The following is a 20,498-nucleotide window of genomic DNA, read 5'->3' as shown; positions in this document are numbered from 1 at the left end:
GTTGCTGATGTGTCATCGCTGAGATGTGTGGTAGTGTCAGTCATCCCACTTGTGGCATACTCGGTTGTTCCGCTGGAAACTTCATCTCCAGAAGCGGTGACCATTTCCTCAGTTACAGGGGATCCTTCTTCTGGAGTGGATGTGACTGAGGTAGGCGGCGACATTGTCTCCACTGTATCCGAGGGTGTTGTTTCTTCCCCAGAGGATGTTATCATTTCCTCCGTCACACCAGACTCTTCATCACCCGATGATGTCCCCTCCGGAATTGTACTTGTTGCCATAGTGACGGTGCTGTCAAGCTCTTGTGTGACAGTGCTGCTTGTTTCATCTCCAGATGCAGTGAAGGGCTCCTCTGTAAGACCAGAACCAGTCTCGGTTGCTGATGTGTCAACGCTGAGAGGTGTGGTAGTGTCAGTCATGCCACTTGTGGCATACTCGGTTGTTCCGCTGGAAACTTCATCTCCAGAAGAGGTGACCATTTCCTCAGTTACAGGGGATCCTTCTCCTGGAGTTGATGTGGCTGATGTAGGCGGCGACATTGTCTCCACTGTATCCGAGGGTGTTGTTTCTTCCCTAGGGGATGTTATCATTTCCTCCGTCACACCAGACTCTTCATCACCCGATGATGTCCCCTCCGGAATTGTACTTGTTGCCATAGTGACGGTGCTGTCAGGCTCTTGTGTGACAGTGCTGCTTGTTTCATCTCCAGATGCAGTGAAGGGCTCCTCTGTAAGACCAGAACCAGTCTCGGTTGCTGATGTGTCATCGCTGAGAGGTGTGGTAGTGTCAGTCATGCCACTTGTGGCATACTCGGTTGTTCCGCTGGACACTTCATCTCCAGAAGAGGTGACCATTTCCTCAGTTACAGGGGATCCTTCTTCTGGAGTGGATGTTACTGAGGTAGGCGGCGACATTGTCTCCACTGTATCCGAGGATGTTGTTTCTTCCCCAGAGGATGTTATCATTTCCTCCGTCACACCAGACTCTTCATCACCCGATGATGTCCCCTCCGGAATTGTACTTGTTGCCATAGTGACGGTGCTGTCAGGCTCTTGTGTGACAGTGCTGCTTGTTTCATCTCCAGATGCAGTGAAGGGCTCCTCTGTAAGACCAGAACCAGTCTCGGTTGCTGATGTGTCATCGCTGAGAGGTGTGGTAGTGTCAGTCATGCCACTTGTGGCATACTCGGTTGTTCCGCTGGACACTTCATCTCCAGAAGAGGTGACCATTTCCTCAGTTACAGGGGATCCTTCTTCTGGAGTGGATGTGGCTGATGTAGGCGGCGACATTGTCTCCACTGTATCCGAGGGTGTTGTTTCTTCCCCAGAGGATGTTATCATTTCCTCCGTCACACCAGACTCTTCATCACCCGATGATGTCCCCTCCGGAATTGTACTTGTTGCCATAGTGACGGTGCTGTCAGGCTCTTGTGTGACAGTGCTGCTTGTTTCATCTCCAGATGCAGTGAAGGGCTCCTCTGTAAGACCAGAACCAGTCTCGGTTGCTGATGTGTCATCGCTGAAAGGTGTGGTAGTGTCAGTCATGCCACTTGTGGCATACTCGGTTGTTCCGCTGGAAACTTCATCTCCAGAAGAGGTGACCATTTCCTCAGTTACAGGGGATCCTTCTTCTGGAGTTGATGTGGCTGATGTAGGCGGCGACATTGTCTCCACTGTATCCGAGGGTGTTGTTTCTTCCCCAGAGGATGTTATCATTTCCTCCGTCACACCAGACTCTTCATCACCCGATGATGTCCCCTCCGGAATTGTACTTGTTGCCATAGTGACGGTGCTGTCAAGCTCTTGTGTGACAGTGCTGCTTGTTTCATCTCCAGATGCAGTGAAGGGCTCCTCTGTAAGACCAGAACCAGTCTCGGTTGCTGATGTGTCAACGCTGAGAGGTGTGGTAGTGTCAGTCATGCCACTTGTGGCATACTCGGTTGTTCCGCTGGAAACTTCATCTCCAGAAGAGGTGACCATTTCCTCAGTTACAGGGGATCCTTCTCCTGGAGTTGATGTGGCTGATGTAGGCGGCGACATTGTCTCCACTGTATCCGAGGGTGTTGTTTCTTCCCTAGGGGATGTTATCATTTCCTCCGTCACACCAGACTCTTCATCACCCGATGATGTCCCCTCCGGAATTGTACTTGTTGCCATAGTGACGGTGCTGTCAGGCTCTTGTGTGACAGTGCTGCTTGTTTCATCTCCAGATGCAGTGAAGGGCTCCTCTGTAAGACCAGAACCAGTCTCGGTTGCTGATGTGTCATCGCTGAGAGGTGTGGTAGTGTCAGTCATGCCACTTGTGGCATACTCGGTTGTTCCGCTGGACACTTCATCTCCAGAAGAGGTGACCATTTCCTCAGTTACAGGGGATCCTTCTTCTGGAGTGGATGTTACTGAGGTAGGCGGCGACATTGTCTCCACTGTATCCGAGGATGTTGTTTCTTCCCCAGAGGATGTTATCATTTCCTCCGTCACACCAGACTCTTCATCACCCGATGATGTCCCCTCCGGAATTGTACTTGTTGCCATAGTGACGGTGCTGTCAGGCTCTTGTGTGACAGTGCTGCTTGTTTCATCTCCAGATGCAGTGAAGGGCTCCTCTGTAAGACCAGAACCAGTCTCGGTTGCTGATGTGTCATCGCTGAAAGGTGTGGTAGTGTCAGTCATGCCACTTGTGGCATACTCGGTTGTTCCGCTGGAAACTTCATCTCCAGAAGAGGTGACCATTTCCTCAGTTACAGGGGATCCTTCTTCTGGAGTTGATGTGGCTGATGTAGGCGGCGACATTGTCTCCACTGTATCCGAGGGTGTTGTTTCTTCCCCAGAGGATGTTATCATTTCCTCCGTCACACCAGACTCTTCATCACCCGATGATGTCCCCTCCGGAATTGTACTTGTTGCCATAGTGACGGTGCTGTCAAGCTCTTGTGTGACAGTGCTGCTTGTTTCATCTCCAGATGCAGTGAAGGGCTCCTCTGTAAGGCCAGAACCAGTCTCGGTTGCTGATGTGTCAACGCTGAGAGGTGTGGTAGTGTCAGTCATGCCACTTGTGGCATACTCGGTTGTTCCGCTGGAAACTTCATCTCCAGAAGAGGTGACCATTTCCTCAGTTACAGGGGATCCTTCTTCTGGAGTTGATGTGGCTGATGTAGGCGGCGACATTGTCTCCACTGTATCCGAGGGTGTTGTTTCTTCCCCAGAGGATGTTATCATTTCCTCCGTCACACCAGACTCTTCATCACCCGATGATGTCCCCTCCGGAATTGTACTTGTTGCCATAGTGACGGTGCTGTCAAGCTCTTGTGTGACAGTGCTGCTTGTTTCATCTCCAGATGCAGTGAAGGGCTCCTCTGTAAGGCCAGAACCAGTCTCGGTTGCTGATGTGTCAACGCTGAGAGGTGTGGTAGTGTCAGTCATGCCACTTGTGGCATACTCGGTTGTTCCGCTGGAAACTTCATCTCCAGAAGAGGTGACCATTTCCTCAGTTACAGGGGATCCTTCTTCTGGAGTTGATGTGGCTGATGTAGGCGGCGACATTGTCTCCACTGTATCCGAGGGTGTTGTTTCTTCCCCAGAGGATGTTATCATTTCCTCTGTCACACCAGACTCTTCATCACCCGATGATGTCCCCTCCGGAATTGTACTTGTTGGCATAGTTACGGAGCTGTCAGGCTCTTGTGTGACAGTGCTGCTTGTTTCATCTCCAGATGCAGTGAAGGGCTCCTCTGTCAGACCAGAACCAGTCTCGGTTGCTGATGTGTCATCGCTGAGATGTGTGGTAGTGTCAGTCATCCCACTTGTGGCATACTCGGTTGTTCCGCTGGAAACTTCATCTCCAGAAGAGGTGACCATTTCCTCAGTTACAGGGGATCCTTCTTCTGGAGTGGATGTGACTGAGGTAGGCGGCGACATTGTCTCCACTGTATCCGAGGGTGTTGTTTCTTCCCCAGAGGATGTTATCATTTCCTCCGTCACACCAGACTCTTCATCACCCGATGATGTCCCCTCCGGAATTGTACTTGTTGCCATAGTGACGGTGCTGTCAGGCTCTTGTGTGACAGTGCTGCTTGTTTCATCTCCAGATGCAGTGAAGGGCTCCTCTGTAAGACCAGAACCAGTCTCGGTTGCTGATGTGTCATCGCTGAGAGGTGTGGTAGTGTCAGTCATGCCACTTGTGGCATACTCGGTTGTTCCGCTGGAAACTTCATCTCCAGAAGAGGTGACCATTTCCTCAGTTACAGGGGATCCTTCTTCTGGAGTGGATGTGGCTGATGTAGGCGGCGACATTGTCTCCACTGTATCCGAGGGTGTTGTTTCTTCCCCAGAGGATGTTATCATTTCCTCCGTCACACCAGACTCTTCATCACCCGATGATGTCCCCTCCGGAATTGTACTTGTTGCCATAGTGACGGTGCTGTCAGGCTCTTGTGTGACAGTGCTGCTTGTTTCATCTCCAGATGCAGTGAAGGGCTCCTCTGTAAGACCAGAACCAGTCTCGGTTGCTGATGTGTCAACGCTGAGAGGTGTGGTAGTGTCAGTCATGCCACTTGTGGCATACTCGGTTGTTCCGCTGGAAACTTCATCTCCAGAAGAGGTGACCATTTCCTCAGTTACAGGGGATCCTTTTTCTGGAGTGGGTGTGACTGAGGTAGGCGGCGACATTGTCTCCACTGTATCCGAGGATGTTGTTTCTTCCCCAGAGGATGTTATCATTTCCTCCGTCACACCAGACTCTTCATCACCCGATGATGTCCCCTCCGGAATTGTACTTGTTGCCATAGTTACGGAGCTGTCAGGCTCTTGTGTGACAGTGCTGCTTGTTTCATCTCCAGATGCAGTGAAGGGCTCCTCTGTAAGACCAGAACCAGTCTCGGTTGCTGATGTGTCATCGCTGAGAGGTGTGGTAGTATCAGTCATCCCACTTGTGGCATACTCGGTTGTTCCGCTGGAAACTTCATCTCCAGAAGAGGAGACCATTTCCTCAGTTACAGGGGATCCTTCTTCTGGAGTGGATGTGACTGAGGTAGGCGGCGACATTGTCTCCACTGTATCCGAGGGTGTTGTTTCTTCCCCAGAGGATGTTATAATTTCCTCCGTCACACCAGACTCTTCATCACCCGATGATGTCCCCTCCGGAATTGTACTTGTTGCCATAGTGACGGTGCTGTCAAGCTCTTGTGTGACAGTGCTGCTTGTTTCATCTCCAGATGCAGTGAAGGGCTCCTCTGTAAGGCCAGAACCAGTCTCGGTTGCTGATGTGTCAACGCTGAGAGGTGTGGTAGTGTCAGTCATGCCACTTGTGGCATACTCGGTTGTTCCGCTGGAAACTTCATCTCCAGAAGAGGTGACCATTTCCTCAGTTACAGGGGATCCTTCTTCTGGAGTGGATGTGACTGAGGTAGGCGGCGACATTGTCTCCACTGTATCCGAGGATGTTGTTTCTTCCCCAGAGGATGTTATCATTTCCTCGGTCACACTAGACTCTTCGTCACCCGATGATGTCCCCTCCGGAATTGTACTTGTTGCCATAGTTACGGAGCTGTCAGGCTCTTGTGTGACAGTGCTGCTTGTTTCATCTCCAGATGCAGTGAAGGGCTCCTCTGTAAGGCCAGAACCAGTCTCGGTTGCTGATGTGTCATCGCTGAGAGGTGTGGTAGTATCAGTCATCCCACTTGTGGCATACTCGGTTGTTCCGCTGGAAACTTCATCTCCAGAAGAGGAGACCATTTCCTCAGTTACAGGGGATCCTTCTTCTGGAGTGGATGTGACTGAGGTAGGCGGCGACATTGTCTCCACTGTATCCGAGGGTGTTGTTTCTTCCCCAGAGGATGTTATAATTTCCTCCGTCACACCAGACTCTTCATCACCCGATGATGTCCCCTCCGGAATTGTACTTGTTGCCATAGTGACGGTGCTGTCAAGCTCTTGTGTGACAGTGCTGCTTGTTTCATCTCCAGATGCAGTGAAGGGCTCCTCTGTAAGACCAGAACCAGTCTCGGTTGCTGATGTGTCAACGCTGAGAGGTGTGGTAGTGTCAGTCATGCCACTTGTGGCATACTCGGTTGTTCCGCTGGAAACTTCATCTCCAGAAAAGGTGACCATTTCCTCAGTTACAGGGGATCCTTCTTCTGGAGTGGATGTGACTGAGGTAGGCGGCGACATTGTCTCCACTGTATCCGAGGATGTTGTTTCTTCCCCAGAGGATGTTATCATTTCCTCGGTCACACTAGACTCTTCGTCACCCGATGATGTCCCCTCCGGAATTGTACTTGTTGCCATAGTTACGGAGCTGTCAGGCTCTTGTGTGACAGTGCTGCTTGTTTCATCTCCAGATGCAGTGAAGGGCTCCTCTGTAAGACCAGAACCAGTCTCGGTTGCTGATGTGTCATCGCTGAGAGGTGTGGTAGTATCAGTCATCCCACTTGTGGCATACTCGGTTGTTCCGCTGGAAACTTCATCTCCAGAAGAGGTGACCATTTCCTCAGTTACAGGGGATCCTTCTTCTGGAGTGGATGTGACTGAGGTAGGCGGCGACATTGTCTCCACTGTATCCGAGGATGTTGTTTCTTCCCCAGAGGATGTTATCATTTCCTCCGTCACACCAGACTCTTCATCACCCGATGATGTCCCCTCCGGAATTGTACTTGTTGCCATAGTGACGGTGCTGTCAGGCTCTTGTGTGACAGTGCTGCTTGTTTCATCTCCAGATGCAGTGAAGGGCTCCTCTGTAAGGCCAGAACCAGTCTCGATTGCTGATGTGTCATCGCTGAGAGGTGTGGTAGTGTCAGTCATGCCACTTGTGACATACTCGGTTGTTCCGCTGGACACTTCATCTCCAGAAGAGGTGACCATTTCCTCAGTTACAGGGGATCCTTCTTCTGGAGTGGATGTGACTGAGGTAGGCGGCGACATTGTCTCCACTGTATCCGAGGATGTTGTTTCTTCCCCAGAGGATGTTAGCATTTCCTCCGTCACACCAGACTCTTCATCACCCGATGATGTCCCCTCCGGAATTGTACTTGTTGCCATAGTTACGGTGCTGTCAGGCCCTTGTGTGACAGTGCTGCTTGTTTCATCTCCAGATGCAGTGAATGGCTCCTCTGTAAGGCCAGAACCAGTCTCGGTTGCTGATGTGTCATCGCTGAGAGGTGTGGTAGTGTCAGTCATGCCACTTGTGGCATACTCGGTTGTTCCGCTGGACACTTCATCTCCAGAAGAGGTGACCATTTCCTCAGTTACAGGGGATCCTTCTTCTGGAGTGGATGTGACTGAGGTAGGCGGCGACATTGTCTCCACTGTATCCGAGGATGTTGTTTCTTCCCCAGAGGATGTTAGCATTTCCTCCGTCACACCAGACTCTTCATCACCCGATGATGTCCCGTCCGGAATTGTACTTGTTGCCATAGTTACGGTGCTGTCAGGCTCTTGTGTGACAGTGCTGCTTGTTTCATCTCCAGATGCAGTGAATGGCTCCTCTGTAAGGCCAGAACCAGTCTCGGTTGCTGATGTGTCAACGCTGAGAGGTGTGGTAGTGTCAGTCATGCCACTTGTGGCATACTCGGTTGTTCCGCTGGACACTTCATCTTCAGAAGAGGTGACCATTTCCTCAGTTACAGGGGATCCTTCTTCTGGAGTGGATGTGACTGAGGTAGGCGGCGACATTGTCTCCACTGTATCCGAGGATGTTGTTTCTTCCCCAGAGGATGTTATCATTTCCTCCGTCACACCAGACTCTTCATCACCCGATGATGTCCCCTCCGGAATTGTACTTGTTGCCATAGTGACGGTGCTGTCAGGCTCTTGTGTGACAGTGCTGCTTGTCTCATCTCCAGATGCAGCAAAGGGCTCATCTGTAAGACCAGAACCAGTCTCGGTTGCTGATGTGTCATCGCTGAGAGGTGTGGTAATGTCAGTCATGCCACTTGTGACATACTCGGTTATTCCGCTGGACACTTCATCTCCAGAAGAGGTGACCATTTCCTCAGTTACAGGGGATCCTTCTTCTGGAGTGGATGTGACTGAGGTAGGCGGCGACATTGTCTCCACTGTATCCGAGGATGTTGTTTCTTCCCCAGAGGATGTTATCATTTCCTCCGTCACACCAGACTCTTCATCACCCGATGATGTCCCCTCCGGAATTGTACTTGTTGCCATAGTGACGGTGCTGTCAGGCTCTTGTGTGACAGTGCTGCTTGTTTCATCTCCAGATGCAGTGAAGGGCTCCTCTGTAAGACCAGAACCAGTCTCGGTTGCTGATGTGTCAACGCTGAGAGGTGTGGTAGTGTCAGTCATGCCACTTGTGACATACTCGGTTATTCCGCTGGACACTTCATCTCCAGAAGAGGTGACCATTTCCTCAGTTACAGGGGATCCTTCTTCTGGAGTGGATGTGACTGAGGTAGGCGGCGACATTGTCTCCACTGTATCCGAGGATGTTGTTTCTTCCCCAGAGGATGTTATCATTTCCTCCGTCACACCAGACTCTTCATCACCCGATGATGTCCCCTCCGGAATTGTACTTGTTGCCATAGTGACGGTGCTGTCAGGCTCTTGTGTGACAGTGCTGCTTGTTTCATCTCCAGATGCAGTGAAGGGCTCCTCTGTAAGACCAGAACCAGTCTCGGTTGCTGATGTGTCAACGCTGAGAGGTGTGGTAGTGTCAGTCATGCCACTTGTGACATACTCGGTTATTCCGCTGGACACTTCATCTCCAGAAGAGGTGACCATTTCCTCAGTTACAGGGGATCCTTCTTCTGGAGTGGATGTGACTGAGGTAGGCGGCGACATTGTCTCCACTGTATCCGAGGATGTTGTTTCTTCCCCAGAGGATGTTATCATTTCCTCCGTCACACCAGACTCTTCATCACCCGATGATGTCCCCTCCGGAATTGTACTTGTTGCCATAGTGACGGTGCTGTCAGGCTCTTGTGTGACAGTGTTGCTTGTTTCATCTCCAGATGCAGTGAAGGGCTCCTCTGTAAGACCAGAACCAGTCTCGGTTGCTGATGTGTCATCGCTGAGAGGTGTGGTAATGTCAGTCATGCCACTTGTGGCATACTCAGTTGCTCCACTGGAAACTTCATCTCCAGAAGAGGTGACCATTTCCTCAGTTACAGGGGATCCTTCTTCTGGAGTGGATGTGACTGAGGTAGGCGGCGACATTGTCTCCACTGTATCCGATGATGTTGTTTCTTCCCCAGAGGATGTTATCATTTCCTCCGTCACACCAGACTCTTCATCACCCGATGATGTCCCCTCCGGAATTGTACTTGTTGCCATAGTGACGGTGCTGTCAGGCTCTTGTGTGACAGTGCTGCTTGTCTCATCTCCAGATGCAGCAAAGGGCTCATCTGTAAGACCAGAACCAGTCTCGGTTGCTGATGTGTCATCGCTGAGAGGTGTGGTAATGTCAGTCATGCCACTTGTGGCATACTCAGTTGCTCCGCTGGAAACTTCATCTCCCGAAGAGGTTATCATTTCCTCAGTTACAGGGGATCCTTCTTCTGGAGTGGATGTGACTGAGGTAGGCGGCGACATTGTCTCCACTGTATCCGAGGATGTTGTTTCTTCCCCAGAGGATGTTATCATTTCCTCCGTCACACCAGACTCTTCATCACCCGATGATGTCCCCTCCGGAATTGTACTTGTTGCCATAGTGACGGTGCTGTCAGGCTCTTGTGTGACAGTGCTGCTTGTTTCATCTCCAGATGCAGTGAAGGGCTCCTCTGTAAGACCAGAACCAGTCTCGGTTGCTGATGTGTCAACGCTGAGAGGTGTGGTAGTGTCAGTCATGCCACTTGTGACATACTCGGTTATTCCGCTGGACACTTCATCTCCAGAAGAGGTGACCATTTCCTCAGTTACAGGGGATCCTTCTTCTGGAGTGGATGTGACTGAGGTAGGCGGCGACATTGTCTCCACTGTATCCGAGGATGTTGTTTCTTCCCCAGAGGATGTTATCATTTCCTCCGTCACACCAGACTCTTCATCACCCGATGATGTCCCCTCCGGAATTGTACTTGTTGCCATAGTGACGGTGCTGTCAGGCTCTTGTGTGACAGTGCTGCTTGTTTCATCTCCAGATGCAGTGAAGGGCTCCTCTGTAAGACCAGAACCAGTCTCGGTTGCTGATGTGTCAACGCTGAGAGGTGTGGTAGTGTCAGTCATGCCACTTGTGACATACTCGGTTATTCCGCTGGACACTTCATCTCCAGAAGAGGTGACCATTTCCTCAGTTACAGGGGATCCTTCTTCTGGAGTGGATGTGACTGAGGTAGGCGGCGACATTGTCTCCACTGTATCCGAGGATGTTGTTTCTTCCCCAGAGGATGTTATCATTTCCTCCGTCACACCAGACTCTTCATCACCCGATGATGTCCCCTCCGGAATTGTACTTGTTGCCATAGTGACGGTGCTGTCAGGCTCTTGTGTGACAGTGCTGCTTGTTTCATCTCCAGATGCAGTGAAGGGCTCCTCTGTAAGACCAGAACCAGTCTCGGTTGCTGATGTGTCAACGCTGAGAGGTGTGGTAGTGTCAGTCATGCCACTTGTGACATACTCGGTTATTCCGCTGGACACTTCATCTCCAGAAGAGGTGACCATTTCCTCAGTTACAGGGGATCCTTCTTCTGGAGTGGATGTGACTGAGGTAGGCGGCGACATTGTCTCCACTGTATCCGAGGATGTTGTTTCTTCCCCAGAGGATGTTATCATTTCCTCCGTCACACCAGACTCTTCATCACCCGATGATGTCCCCTCCGGAATTGTACTTGTTGCCATAGTTACGGTGCTGTCAGGCTCTTGTGTGACAGTGCTGCTTGTTTCATCTCCAGATGCAGTGAATGGCTCCTCTGTAAGGCCAGAACCAGTCTCGATTGCTGATGTGTCATCGCTGAGAGGTGTGGTAGTGTCAGTCATGCCACTTGTGGCATACTCGGTTGTTCCGCTGGACACTTCATCTCCAGAAGAGGTGACCATTTCCTCAGTTACAGGGGATCCTTCTTCTGGAGTGGATGTGACTGAGGTAGGCGGCGACATTGTCTCCACTGTATCCGAGGATGTTGTTTCTTCCCCAGAGGATGTTATCATTTCCTCCGTCACACCAGACTCTTCATCACCCGATGATGTCCCCTCCGGAATTGTACTTGTTGCCATAGTGACGGTGCTGTCAGGCTCTTGTGTGACAGTGCTGCTTGTTTCATCTCCAGATGCAGTGAATGGCTCCTCTGTAAGGCCAGGACCAGTCTCGGTTGCTGATGTGTCAACGCTGAGAGGTGTGGTAATGTCAGTCATGCCACTTGTGACATACTCGGTTGTTCCGCTGGACACTTCATCTTCAGAAGAGGTGACCATTTCCTCAGTTACAGGGGATCCTTCTTCTGGAGTGGATGTGACTGAGGTAGGCGGCGACATTGTCTCCACTGTATCCGAGGATGTTGTTTCTTCCCCAGAGGATGTTATCATTTCCTCCGTCACACCAGACTCTTCATCACCCGATGATGTCCCCTCCGGAATTGTACTTGTTGCCATAGTGACGGTGCTGTCAGGCTCTTGTGTGACAGTGCTGCTTGTTTCATCTCCAGATGCAGTGAAGGGCTCCTCTGTAAGACCAGAACCAGTCTCGATTGCTGATGTGTCATCGCTGAGAGGTGTGGTAATGTCAGTCATGCCACTTGTGGCATACTCAGTTGCTCCACTGGAAACTTCATCTCCAGAAGAGGTGACCATTTTCTCAGTTACAGGGGATCCTTCTTCTGGAGTGGATGTGACTGAGGTAGGCGGCGACATTGTCTCCACTGTATCCGAGGATGTTGTTTCTTCCCCAGAGGATGTTATCATTTCCTCCGTCACACCAGACTCTTCATCACCCGATGATGTCCCCTCCGGAATTGTACTTGTTGCCATAGTGACGGTGCTGTCAGGCTCTTGTGTGACAGTGCTGCTTGTCTCATCTCCAGATGCAGTGAAGGGCTCCTCTGTAAGACCAGAACCAGTCTCGGTTGCTGATGTGTCATCGCTGAGAGGTGTGGTAATGTCAGTCATGCCACTTGTGGCATACTCAGTTGCTCCGCTGGAAACTTCATCTCCCGAAGAGGTTATCATTTCCTCAGTTACAGGGGATCCTTCTTCTGGAGTGGATGTGACTGAGGTAGGCGGCGACATTGTCTCCACTGTATCCGAGGATGTTGTTTCTTCCCCAGAGGATGTTATCATTTCCTCCGTCACACCAGACTCTTCATCACCCGATGATGTCCCCTCCGGAATTGTACTTGTTGCCATAGGGACGGTGCTGTCAGGCTCTTGTGTGACAGTGCTGCTTGTTTCATCTCCAGATGCAGTGAAGGGCTCCTCTGTAAGACCAGAACCAGTCTCGGTTGCTGATGTGTCATCGCTGAGAGGTGTGGTAATGTCAGTCATGCCACTTGTGGCATACTCATTTGCTCCACTGGAAACTTCATCTCCAGAAGAGGTGACCATTTCCTCAGTTACAGGGGATCCTTCTTCTGGAGTGGATGTGACTGAGGTAGGCGGCGACATTGTCTCCACTGTATCCGAGGATGTTGTTTCTTCCCCAGAGGATGTTATCATTTCTTCCGTCACACCAGACTCTTCATCACCCGATGATGTCCCCTCCGGAATTGTACTTGTTGCCATAGTGACGGTGCTGTCAGGCTCTTGTGTGACAGTGCTGCTTGTTTCATCTCCAGATGCAGTGAAGGGCTCCTCTGTAAGACCAGAACCAGTCTCGGTTGCTGATGTGTCATCGCTGAGAGGTGTGGTAGTGTCAGTCATGCCACTTGTGGCATACTCAGTTGCTCCACTGGAAACTTCATCTCCAGAAGAGGTGACCATTTCCTCAGTTACAGGGGATCCTTCTTCTGGAGTGGATGTGACTGAGGTAGGCGGCGACATTGTCTCCACTGTATCCGAGGATGTTGTTTCTTCCCCAGAGGATGTTATCATTTCCTCCGTCACACCAGACTCTTCATCACCCGATGATGTCCCCTCCGGAATTGTACTTGTTGCCATAGGGACGGTGCTGTCAGGCTCTTGTGTGACAGTGCCGCTTGTTTCATCCTCAGATGCAGTGAAGGGCTCCTCTGTAAGACCAGAACCAGTCTCGGTTGCTGATGTGTCAACGCTGAGAGGTGTGGTAATGTCAGTCATGCCACTTGTGACATACTCGGTTATTCCGCTGGACACTTCATCTTCAGAAGAGGTGACCATTTCCTCAGTTACAGGGGATCCTTCTTCTGGAGTGGATGTGACTGAGGTAGGCGGCGACATTGTCTCCACTGTATCCGAGGATGTTGTTTCTTCCCCAGAGGATGTTATCATTTCTTCCGTCACACCAGACTCTTCATCACCCGATGATGTCCCCTCCGGAATTGTACTTGTTGCCATAGTGACGGTGCTGTCAGGCTCTTGTGTGACAGTGCTGCTTGTTTCATCTCCAGATGCAGTGAAGGGCTCCTCTGTAAGACCAGAACCAGTCTCGGTTGCTGATGTGTCATCGCTGAGAGGTGTGGTAGTGTCAGTCATGCCACTTGTGGCATACTCAGTTGCTCCACTGGAAACTTCATCTCCAGAAGAGGTGACCATTTCCTCAGTTACAGGGGATCCTTCTTCTGGAGTGGATGTGACTGAGGTAGGCGGCGACATTGTCTCCACTGTATCCGAGGATGTTGTTTCTTCCCCAGAGGATGTTATCATTTCCTCCGTCACACCAGACTCTTCATCACCCGATGATGTCCCCTCCGGAATTGTACTTGTTGCCATAGTGACGGTGCTGTCAGGCTCTTGTGTGACAGTGCTGCTTGTCTCATCTCCAGATGCAGTGAAGGGCTCCTCTGTAAGACCAGAACCAGTCTCGGTTGCTGATGTGTCAACGCTGAGAGGTGTGGTAGTGTCAGTCATGCCACTTGTGGCATACTCGGTTGTTCCGCTGGAAACTTCATCTCCGGAAGAGGTGACCATTTCCTCAGTTACAGGGTATGATTCTTCTGGAGTGGATGTGACAGAGGTAGGCGGCGACATTGTCTCCACTGTATCCGAGGATGTTGTTTTTTCCCCAGAGGATGTTATCATTTCCTCCGTCACACCAGACTCTTCATCACCCGATGATGTCCCCTCCGGAAGTGTACTTGTTGCCATAGGGACGGTGCTGTCAGGCTCTTGTGTGACAGTGCTGCTTGTTTCATCTCCAGATGTAGTGAATGGCTCCTCTGTAAGGCCCGAACCAGTCTCGGTTGCTGATGTGTCATCGCTGAGAGGTGTGGTAGTGTCAGTCATGCCACTTGTGGCATACTCGGTTGTTCCGCTGGAAACTTCATCTCCAGAAGAGGTGACCATTTCCTCAGTGACAGGGGATCCTTCTTCTGGAGAGGATGTGACAGAGGTAGACGGCGACATTGACTCCGCTGTATCCGAGGATGTTGTTTCTTCCCCAGAAGATGTTATCATTTCCTCCGTCACACCAGACTCTTCATCACCCGATGATGTCCACTCCTGAATTGTACTTGTTGCCATAGTGACGGTGCTGTCAGGCTCTTGTGTGACAGTGCTGCTTGTTTCATCTCCAGATGCAGTGAATGGCTCCTCTGTAAGGCCAGAACCAGTCTCGGTTGCTGATGTGTCATCCCTGAGAGGTGTGGTAGTGTCAGTCATGCCACTTGTGGCATACTCGGTTGTTCCGCTGGACACTTCATCTCCAGAAGAGGTGATCATTTCCTCAGTTACAGGGGATCCTTCTTCTGGAGTGGATGTGACTGAGGTAGGCGGCGACATTGTCTCCACTGTATCCGAGGATGTTGTTTCTTCCCCAGAGGATGTTATCATTTCCTCCGTCACACCAGACTCTTCATCACCCGATGATGTCCCCTCCGGAATTGTACTTGTTGCCATAGGGACGGTGCTGTCAGGCTCTTGTGTGACAGTGCTGCTTGTTTCATCTCCAGATGCAGTGAAGGGCTCCTCTGTAAGGCCAGAACCAGTCTTGGTTTCTGATATGTCAACGCTGAGAGGTGTGGTAGTGTAGGTCATACCACTAGTTGCATACTCGGTTGTTCCGCTAGAAACTTCATCTCCAGAAGAGGTGACCATTTCCTCAGTTACAGGGGATCCTTCTTCTGGAGTGGATGTGACTGAGGTAGGCGGCGACATTGTCTCCACTGTATCCGAGGATGTTGTTTCTTCCCCAGAGGATGTTATCATTTCCTCCGTCACACCAGACTCTTCATCACCCGATGATGTCCCCTCCGGAATTGTACTTGTTGCCATAGTGACGGTGCTGTCAGGCTCTTGTGTGACAGTGCTGCTTGTTTCATCTCCAGATGCAGTGAAGGGCTCCTCTGTAAGACCAGAACCAGTCTCGGTTGCTGATGTGTCATCGCTGAGAGGTGTGGTAGTGTCAGTCATGCCACTTGTGGCATACTCAGTTGCTCCACTGGAAACTTCATCTCCAGAAGAGGTGACCATTTCCTCAGTTACAGGGGATCCTTCTTCTGGAGTGGATGTGACTGAGGTAGGCGGCGACATTGTCTCCACTGTATCCGAGGATGTTGTTTCTTCCCCAGAGGATGTTATCATTTCCTCCGTCACACCAGACTCTTCATCACCCGATGATGTCCCCTCCGGAATTGTACTTGTTGCCATAGTGACGGTGCTGTCAGGCTCTTGTGTGACAGTGCTGCTTGTCTCATCTCCAGATGCAGTGAAGGGCTCCTCTGTAAGGCCAGAACCAGTCTCGGTTGCTGATGTGTCAACGCTGAGAGGTGTGGTAGTGTCAGTCATGCCACTTGTGGCATACTCGGTTGTTCCGCTGGAAACTTCATCTCCGGAAGAGGTGACCATTTCCTCAGTTACAGGGTATGATTCTTCTGGAGTGGATGTGACAGAGGTAGGCGGCGACATTGTCTCCACTGTATCCGAGGATGTTGTTTTTTCCCCAGAGGATGTTATCATTTCCTCCGTCACACCAGACTCTTCATCACCCGATGATGTCCCCTCCGGAATTGTACTTGTTGCCATAGGGACGGTGCTGTCAGGCTCTTGTGTGACAGTGCTGCTTGTTTCATCTCCAGATGTAGTGAATGGCTCCTCTGTAAGGCCCGAACCAGTCTCGGTTGCTGATGTGTCAACGCTGAGAGGTGTGGTAGTGTCAGTCATGCCACTTGTGGCATACTCGGTTGTTCCGCTGGAAACTTCATCTCCAGAAGAGGTGACCATTTCCTCAGTGACAGGGGATCCTTCTTCTGGAGAGGATGTGACAGAGGTAGACGGCGACATTGACTCCGCTGTATCCGAGGATGTTGTTTCTTCCCCAGAAGATGTTATCATTTCCTCCGTCACACCAGACTCTTCATCACCCGATGATGTCCCCTCCTGAATTGTACTTGTTGCCATAGTGACGGTGCTGTCAGGCTCTTGTGTGACAGTGCTGCTTGTTTCATCTCCAGATGCAGTGAATGGCTCCTCTGTAAGGCCAGAACCAGTCTCGGTTGCTGATGTGTCATCCCTGAGAGGTGTGGTAGTGTCAGTCATGCCACTTGTGGCATACTCAGTTGCTCCACTGGAAACCTCATCTCCAGAAGAGGTGACCATTTCCTCAGTTACAGGGGATCCTTCTTCTGGAGTGGATGTGACTGAGGTAGGCGGCGACATTGTCTCCACTGTATCCGAGGATGTTGTTTCTTCCCCAGAGGATGTTATCATTTCCTCCGTCACACCAGACTCTTCATCACCCGATGATGTCCCCTCCGGAATTGTACTTGTTGCCATAGTGACGGTGCTGTCAGGCTCTTGTGTGACAGTGCTGCTTGTCTCATCTCCAGATGCAGTGAAGGGCTCCTCTGTAAGGCCAGAACCAGTCTCGGTTGCTGATGTGTCAACGCTGAGAGGTGTGGTAGTGTCAGTCATGCCACTTGTGGCATACTCGGTTGTTCCGCTGGAAACTTCATCTCCGGAAGAGGTGACCATTTCCTCAGTTACAGGGTATGATTCTTCTGGAGTGGATGTGACAGAGGTAGGCGGCGACATTGTCTCCACTGTATCCGAGGATGTTGTTTTTTCCCCAGAGGATGTTATCATTTCCTCCGTCACACCAGACTCTTCATCACCCGATGATGTCCCCTCCGGAATTGTACTTGTTGCCATAGGGACGGTGCTGTCAGGCTCTTGTGTGACAGTGCTGCTTGTTTCATCTCCAGATGTAGTGAATGGCTCCTCTGTAAGGCCCGAACCAGTCTCGGTTGCTGATGTGTCAACGCTGAGAGGTGTGGTAGTGTCAGTCATGCCACTTGTGGCATACTCGGTTGTTCCGCTGGAAACTTCATCTCCAGAAGAGGTGACCATTTCCTCAGTGACAGGGGATCCTTCTTCTGGAGAGGATGTGACAGAGGTAGACGGCGACATTGACTCCGCTGTATCCGAGGATGTTGTTTCTTCCCCAGAGGATGTTATCATTTCCTCCGTCACACCAGACTCTTCATCACCCGATGATGTCCCCTCCTGAATTGTACTTGTTGCCATAGTGACGGTGCTGTCAGGCTCTTGTGTGACAGTGCTGCTTGTTTCATCTCCAGATGCAGTGAATGGCTCCTCTGTAAGGCCAGAACCAGTCTCGGTTGCTGATGTGTCATCCCTGAGAGGTGTGGTAGTGTCAGTCATGCCACTTGTGGCATACTCGGTTGTTCCGCTGGACACTTCATCTCCAGAAGAGGTGATCATTTCCTCAGTTACAGGGGATCCTTCTTCTGGAGTGGATGTGTCTGAGGTAGGCGGCGACATTGTCTCCACTGTATCCGAGGATGTTGTTTCTTCCCCAGAGGATGTTATCATTTCCTCCGTCACACCAGACTCTTCATCACCCGATGATGTCCCCTCCGGAATTGTACTTGTTGCCATAGGGACGGTGCTGTCAGGCTCTTGTGTGACAGTGCTGCTTGTTTCATCTCCAGATGCAGTGAAGGGCTCCTCTGTAAGGCCAGAACCAGTCTTGGTTTCTGATATGTCAACGCTGAGAGGTGTGGTAGTGTAGGTCATACCACTAGTTGCATACTCGGTTGTTCCGCTAGAAACTTCATCTCCAGAAGAGGTGACCATTGCAGTGAATGGCTCCTCTGTAAGGCCAGAACCTGTCTCGGTTGCTGATGTGTCATCGCTGAGAGGTGTGGTAGTGTCAACCATGCCACTAGTGGCCATAGTGACGGTGCTGTCAGGCTCTTGTGTGACAGTGCTGCTTGTTTCGCTAGACATTGTCGTTCTAGAAGAGGTGATCATGTCTTCAATTACAGAGGTTTCTTCTTCAGGAATGTATGTCACTGAGTCATGAGATGGTGACACTGCTTCGCCCGTTGTGGCAGGTATCAGTTCCTGTGTTGTTCTGATTTGTTTTATCGTAGTTTCATCATCTGAACCTTTTGTTGATTCTTGAAAAGTTGCTGTTGTTGTTCCAGCCATAAAAACTTCACATAACTTCCCTGTCCAATTTTCAGTACAGGAACAGGTGTATCCATATTCATTTTCTACGCATGTCCCGTCGTTTTCACACGGCCTGGCAATACAACCGTTGAGATTAATTTCACAGAGTTTTCCATCATAGTTATCATCACAGATGCATCGAAAGCTGTCCCCTATTTCCAAACACAAACTATTATGTAAACAGGGTTGGCTGTGACATAAACCTAGTTTGCTCTCGCAGGTTACACCTGTGTATTCTCCAACACAAAAACATTGATTGCCATAATCACTGGTTTCACAGCTACCACCGTTCAGACAACCTGTCTTCAAACAATCCGAAAAATGTGATGTAGTCGTTTCAGTACTTTGTCCTTCTGATGACTCTTCACCTTCGGATTCTTTTGTTTCTTTTAAGGGTGTTTGGGCTGTGGTAGGAATATTGTCAATTGACACTGGAGAGTGTTCTATCGCCGTATGATCACTCGCAGTAGCAGTTACGGCACCTTGCTTTGACCTTGGTGTTGCTGATGGAGAAAATGATGGTGATTCTGCCTCTGTTGTTTTATTAAGGGATGAATGTGTGATTGGAACGTCTGTTGAAGCAGCCACAGTGAACGTAGTCCTTCTTTCTTCGGTCGTGTTGACGAAACTGCCCTCAGCTGTAAACTCCGATGACGCTGTCGATGTTTCAGTGATGTTCTGTAACGACGATTCTGTGTCTGGAGACATTGTCATTGATGCACTGTCAGCTGACTCGGATGTAACAAGCATCTGTGTTGTAGTTGACGAGGACGATGTCGACGTGGACGACGCCGTTTCGGTGGTTTTCTGTGTCGTTTCTTTATCAACTAAAACCTCACATAACAAACCAGTAAATCCATCAGGACATGAACACGTGAAGCTGTTTACTCCATCTCTGCACTGACCACCGTTTCTACAGGGCAAACTTTCACAATCGTCAATATTAATTTCACACACCTCTCCAGTATATCCGACTGGACATTTGCAAAGAAATCCAGCGACAGTATCCATACAGGTCCCTCCGCTGAGACATGGGCCACTATCACAGCCGCCCTCTTTGTTCTGGCACAACTCACCAGTGTACCCCTTTGCGCAGTAGCACAGGAAAGTTCCAACCTGGTCCAGACACGATCCCCCGTTCTGACAGGGTTCAGATTCACACTCATCTTCATTGACCTCGCAATGTGTTCCCGATGTTCCTGTTAAACAGTGGCACTGATAGGCGTTGCTCAGATCCTCGCAAAACCCACCGTTCACACAGGGACTGCTGGCGCATTCGTTGATACTGAACTCACAGCTTTTACCTGAAGTATAACGGTTTTTGAGTTAGGGGAATGTAAAATAGTTGAACATTGATCGTGAGAGTAGCTTTACATCTTTACTCATACATCATTAACGTTTCATTATTTATTAGTATTTAGTAACTTAGTTTGGTTTAACGCCGCGTGTCAGATGAATCGGAGGAAAGTACGAAGTGATGCAGGTCTCAGACGTTTACCGATTTGGTAAGACCACCAGCACGCATATGGTCCGGACAAACCTAAAACATACTCAGGACGAATCTGGGATTCAAACTGACATACACAAGGGGCGCAACTCTGCATAGCGATTCGCGGCGCCTGACACAACGGGGCCACCTGTGCTTACCCATTTAAGTTATTAACGCGTTCCTAATTAACTTTTGCGTTGTACAGTAAAGTACGGTTATAACGAACTCAAAGGGACTACTTATTTAGTTCGTTATAACCGTAGTTCGTTATAAGCATATATACAGCATAACTACAGCAAATAGTCGGGGCCAAAAAAGTAAGTTCGTTATATCCGTCAGTTCGTTATAAGCGTGTTCGTTATAACCGTAGTTTACTGTAATTGATGTGTGTTGATATACATACCCGTGTAACCAGGGGAACAGTCACATGTGTAGTCATTCAGACCATCGTGGCAGTTTGTGGCGTGCATACAAGGCGCGCTTGCACATTCGTCAATGTTGAATTCACAGCGAGACCCTGTCCAACC

General features: G+C 50.2%; 1 protein-coding gene across 1 annotated transcript in view; it reads right to left on the bottom strand.

The window, feature by feature from the left end:
- Nucleotides 1–18,257, bottom strand: part of LOC125378149 — a 39,373-nt gene extending 21,116 nt beyond the window's left edge. The window contains exon 1 of the mRNA XM_048393053.1: nucleotides 50–18,257. Coding sequence (XP_048249010.1) covers nucleotides 50–18,257 — 18,208 coding nt within the window. The remainder of the gene's footprint in view (nucleotides 1–49) is intronic.
- Between the last annotated feature and the right edge of the window lie 2,241 nt (nucleotides 18,258–20,498).

This window comes from Haliotis rufescens, unplaced genomic scaffold (assembly GCF_023055435.1).
Source record: "Haliotis rufescens isolate VD_foot unplaced genomic scaffold, xgHalRufe1.0.p SCAF_111, whole genome shotgun sequence".
Taxonomy (NCBI): Eukaryota; Metazoa; Mollusca; class Gastropoda; order Lepetellida; family Haliotidae; genus Haliotis; species Haliotis rufescens.
The sequence above is the reverse complement of the archived record's forward strand: the minus strand, read 5'-3'. Positions and strand labels throughout refer to the sequence as shown.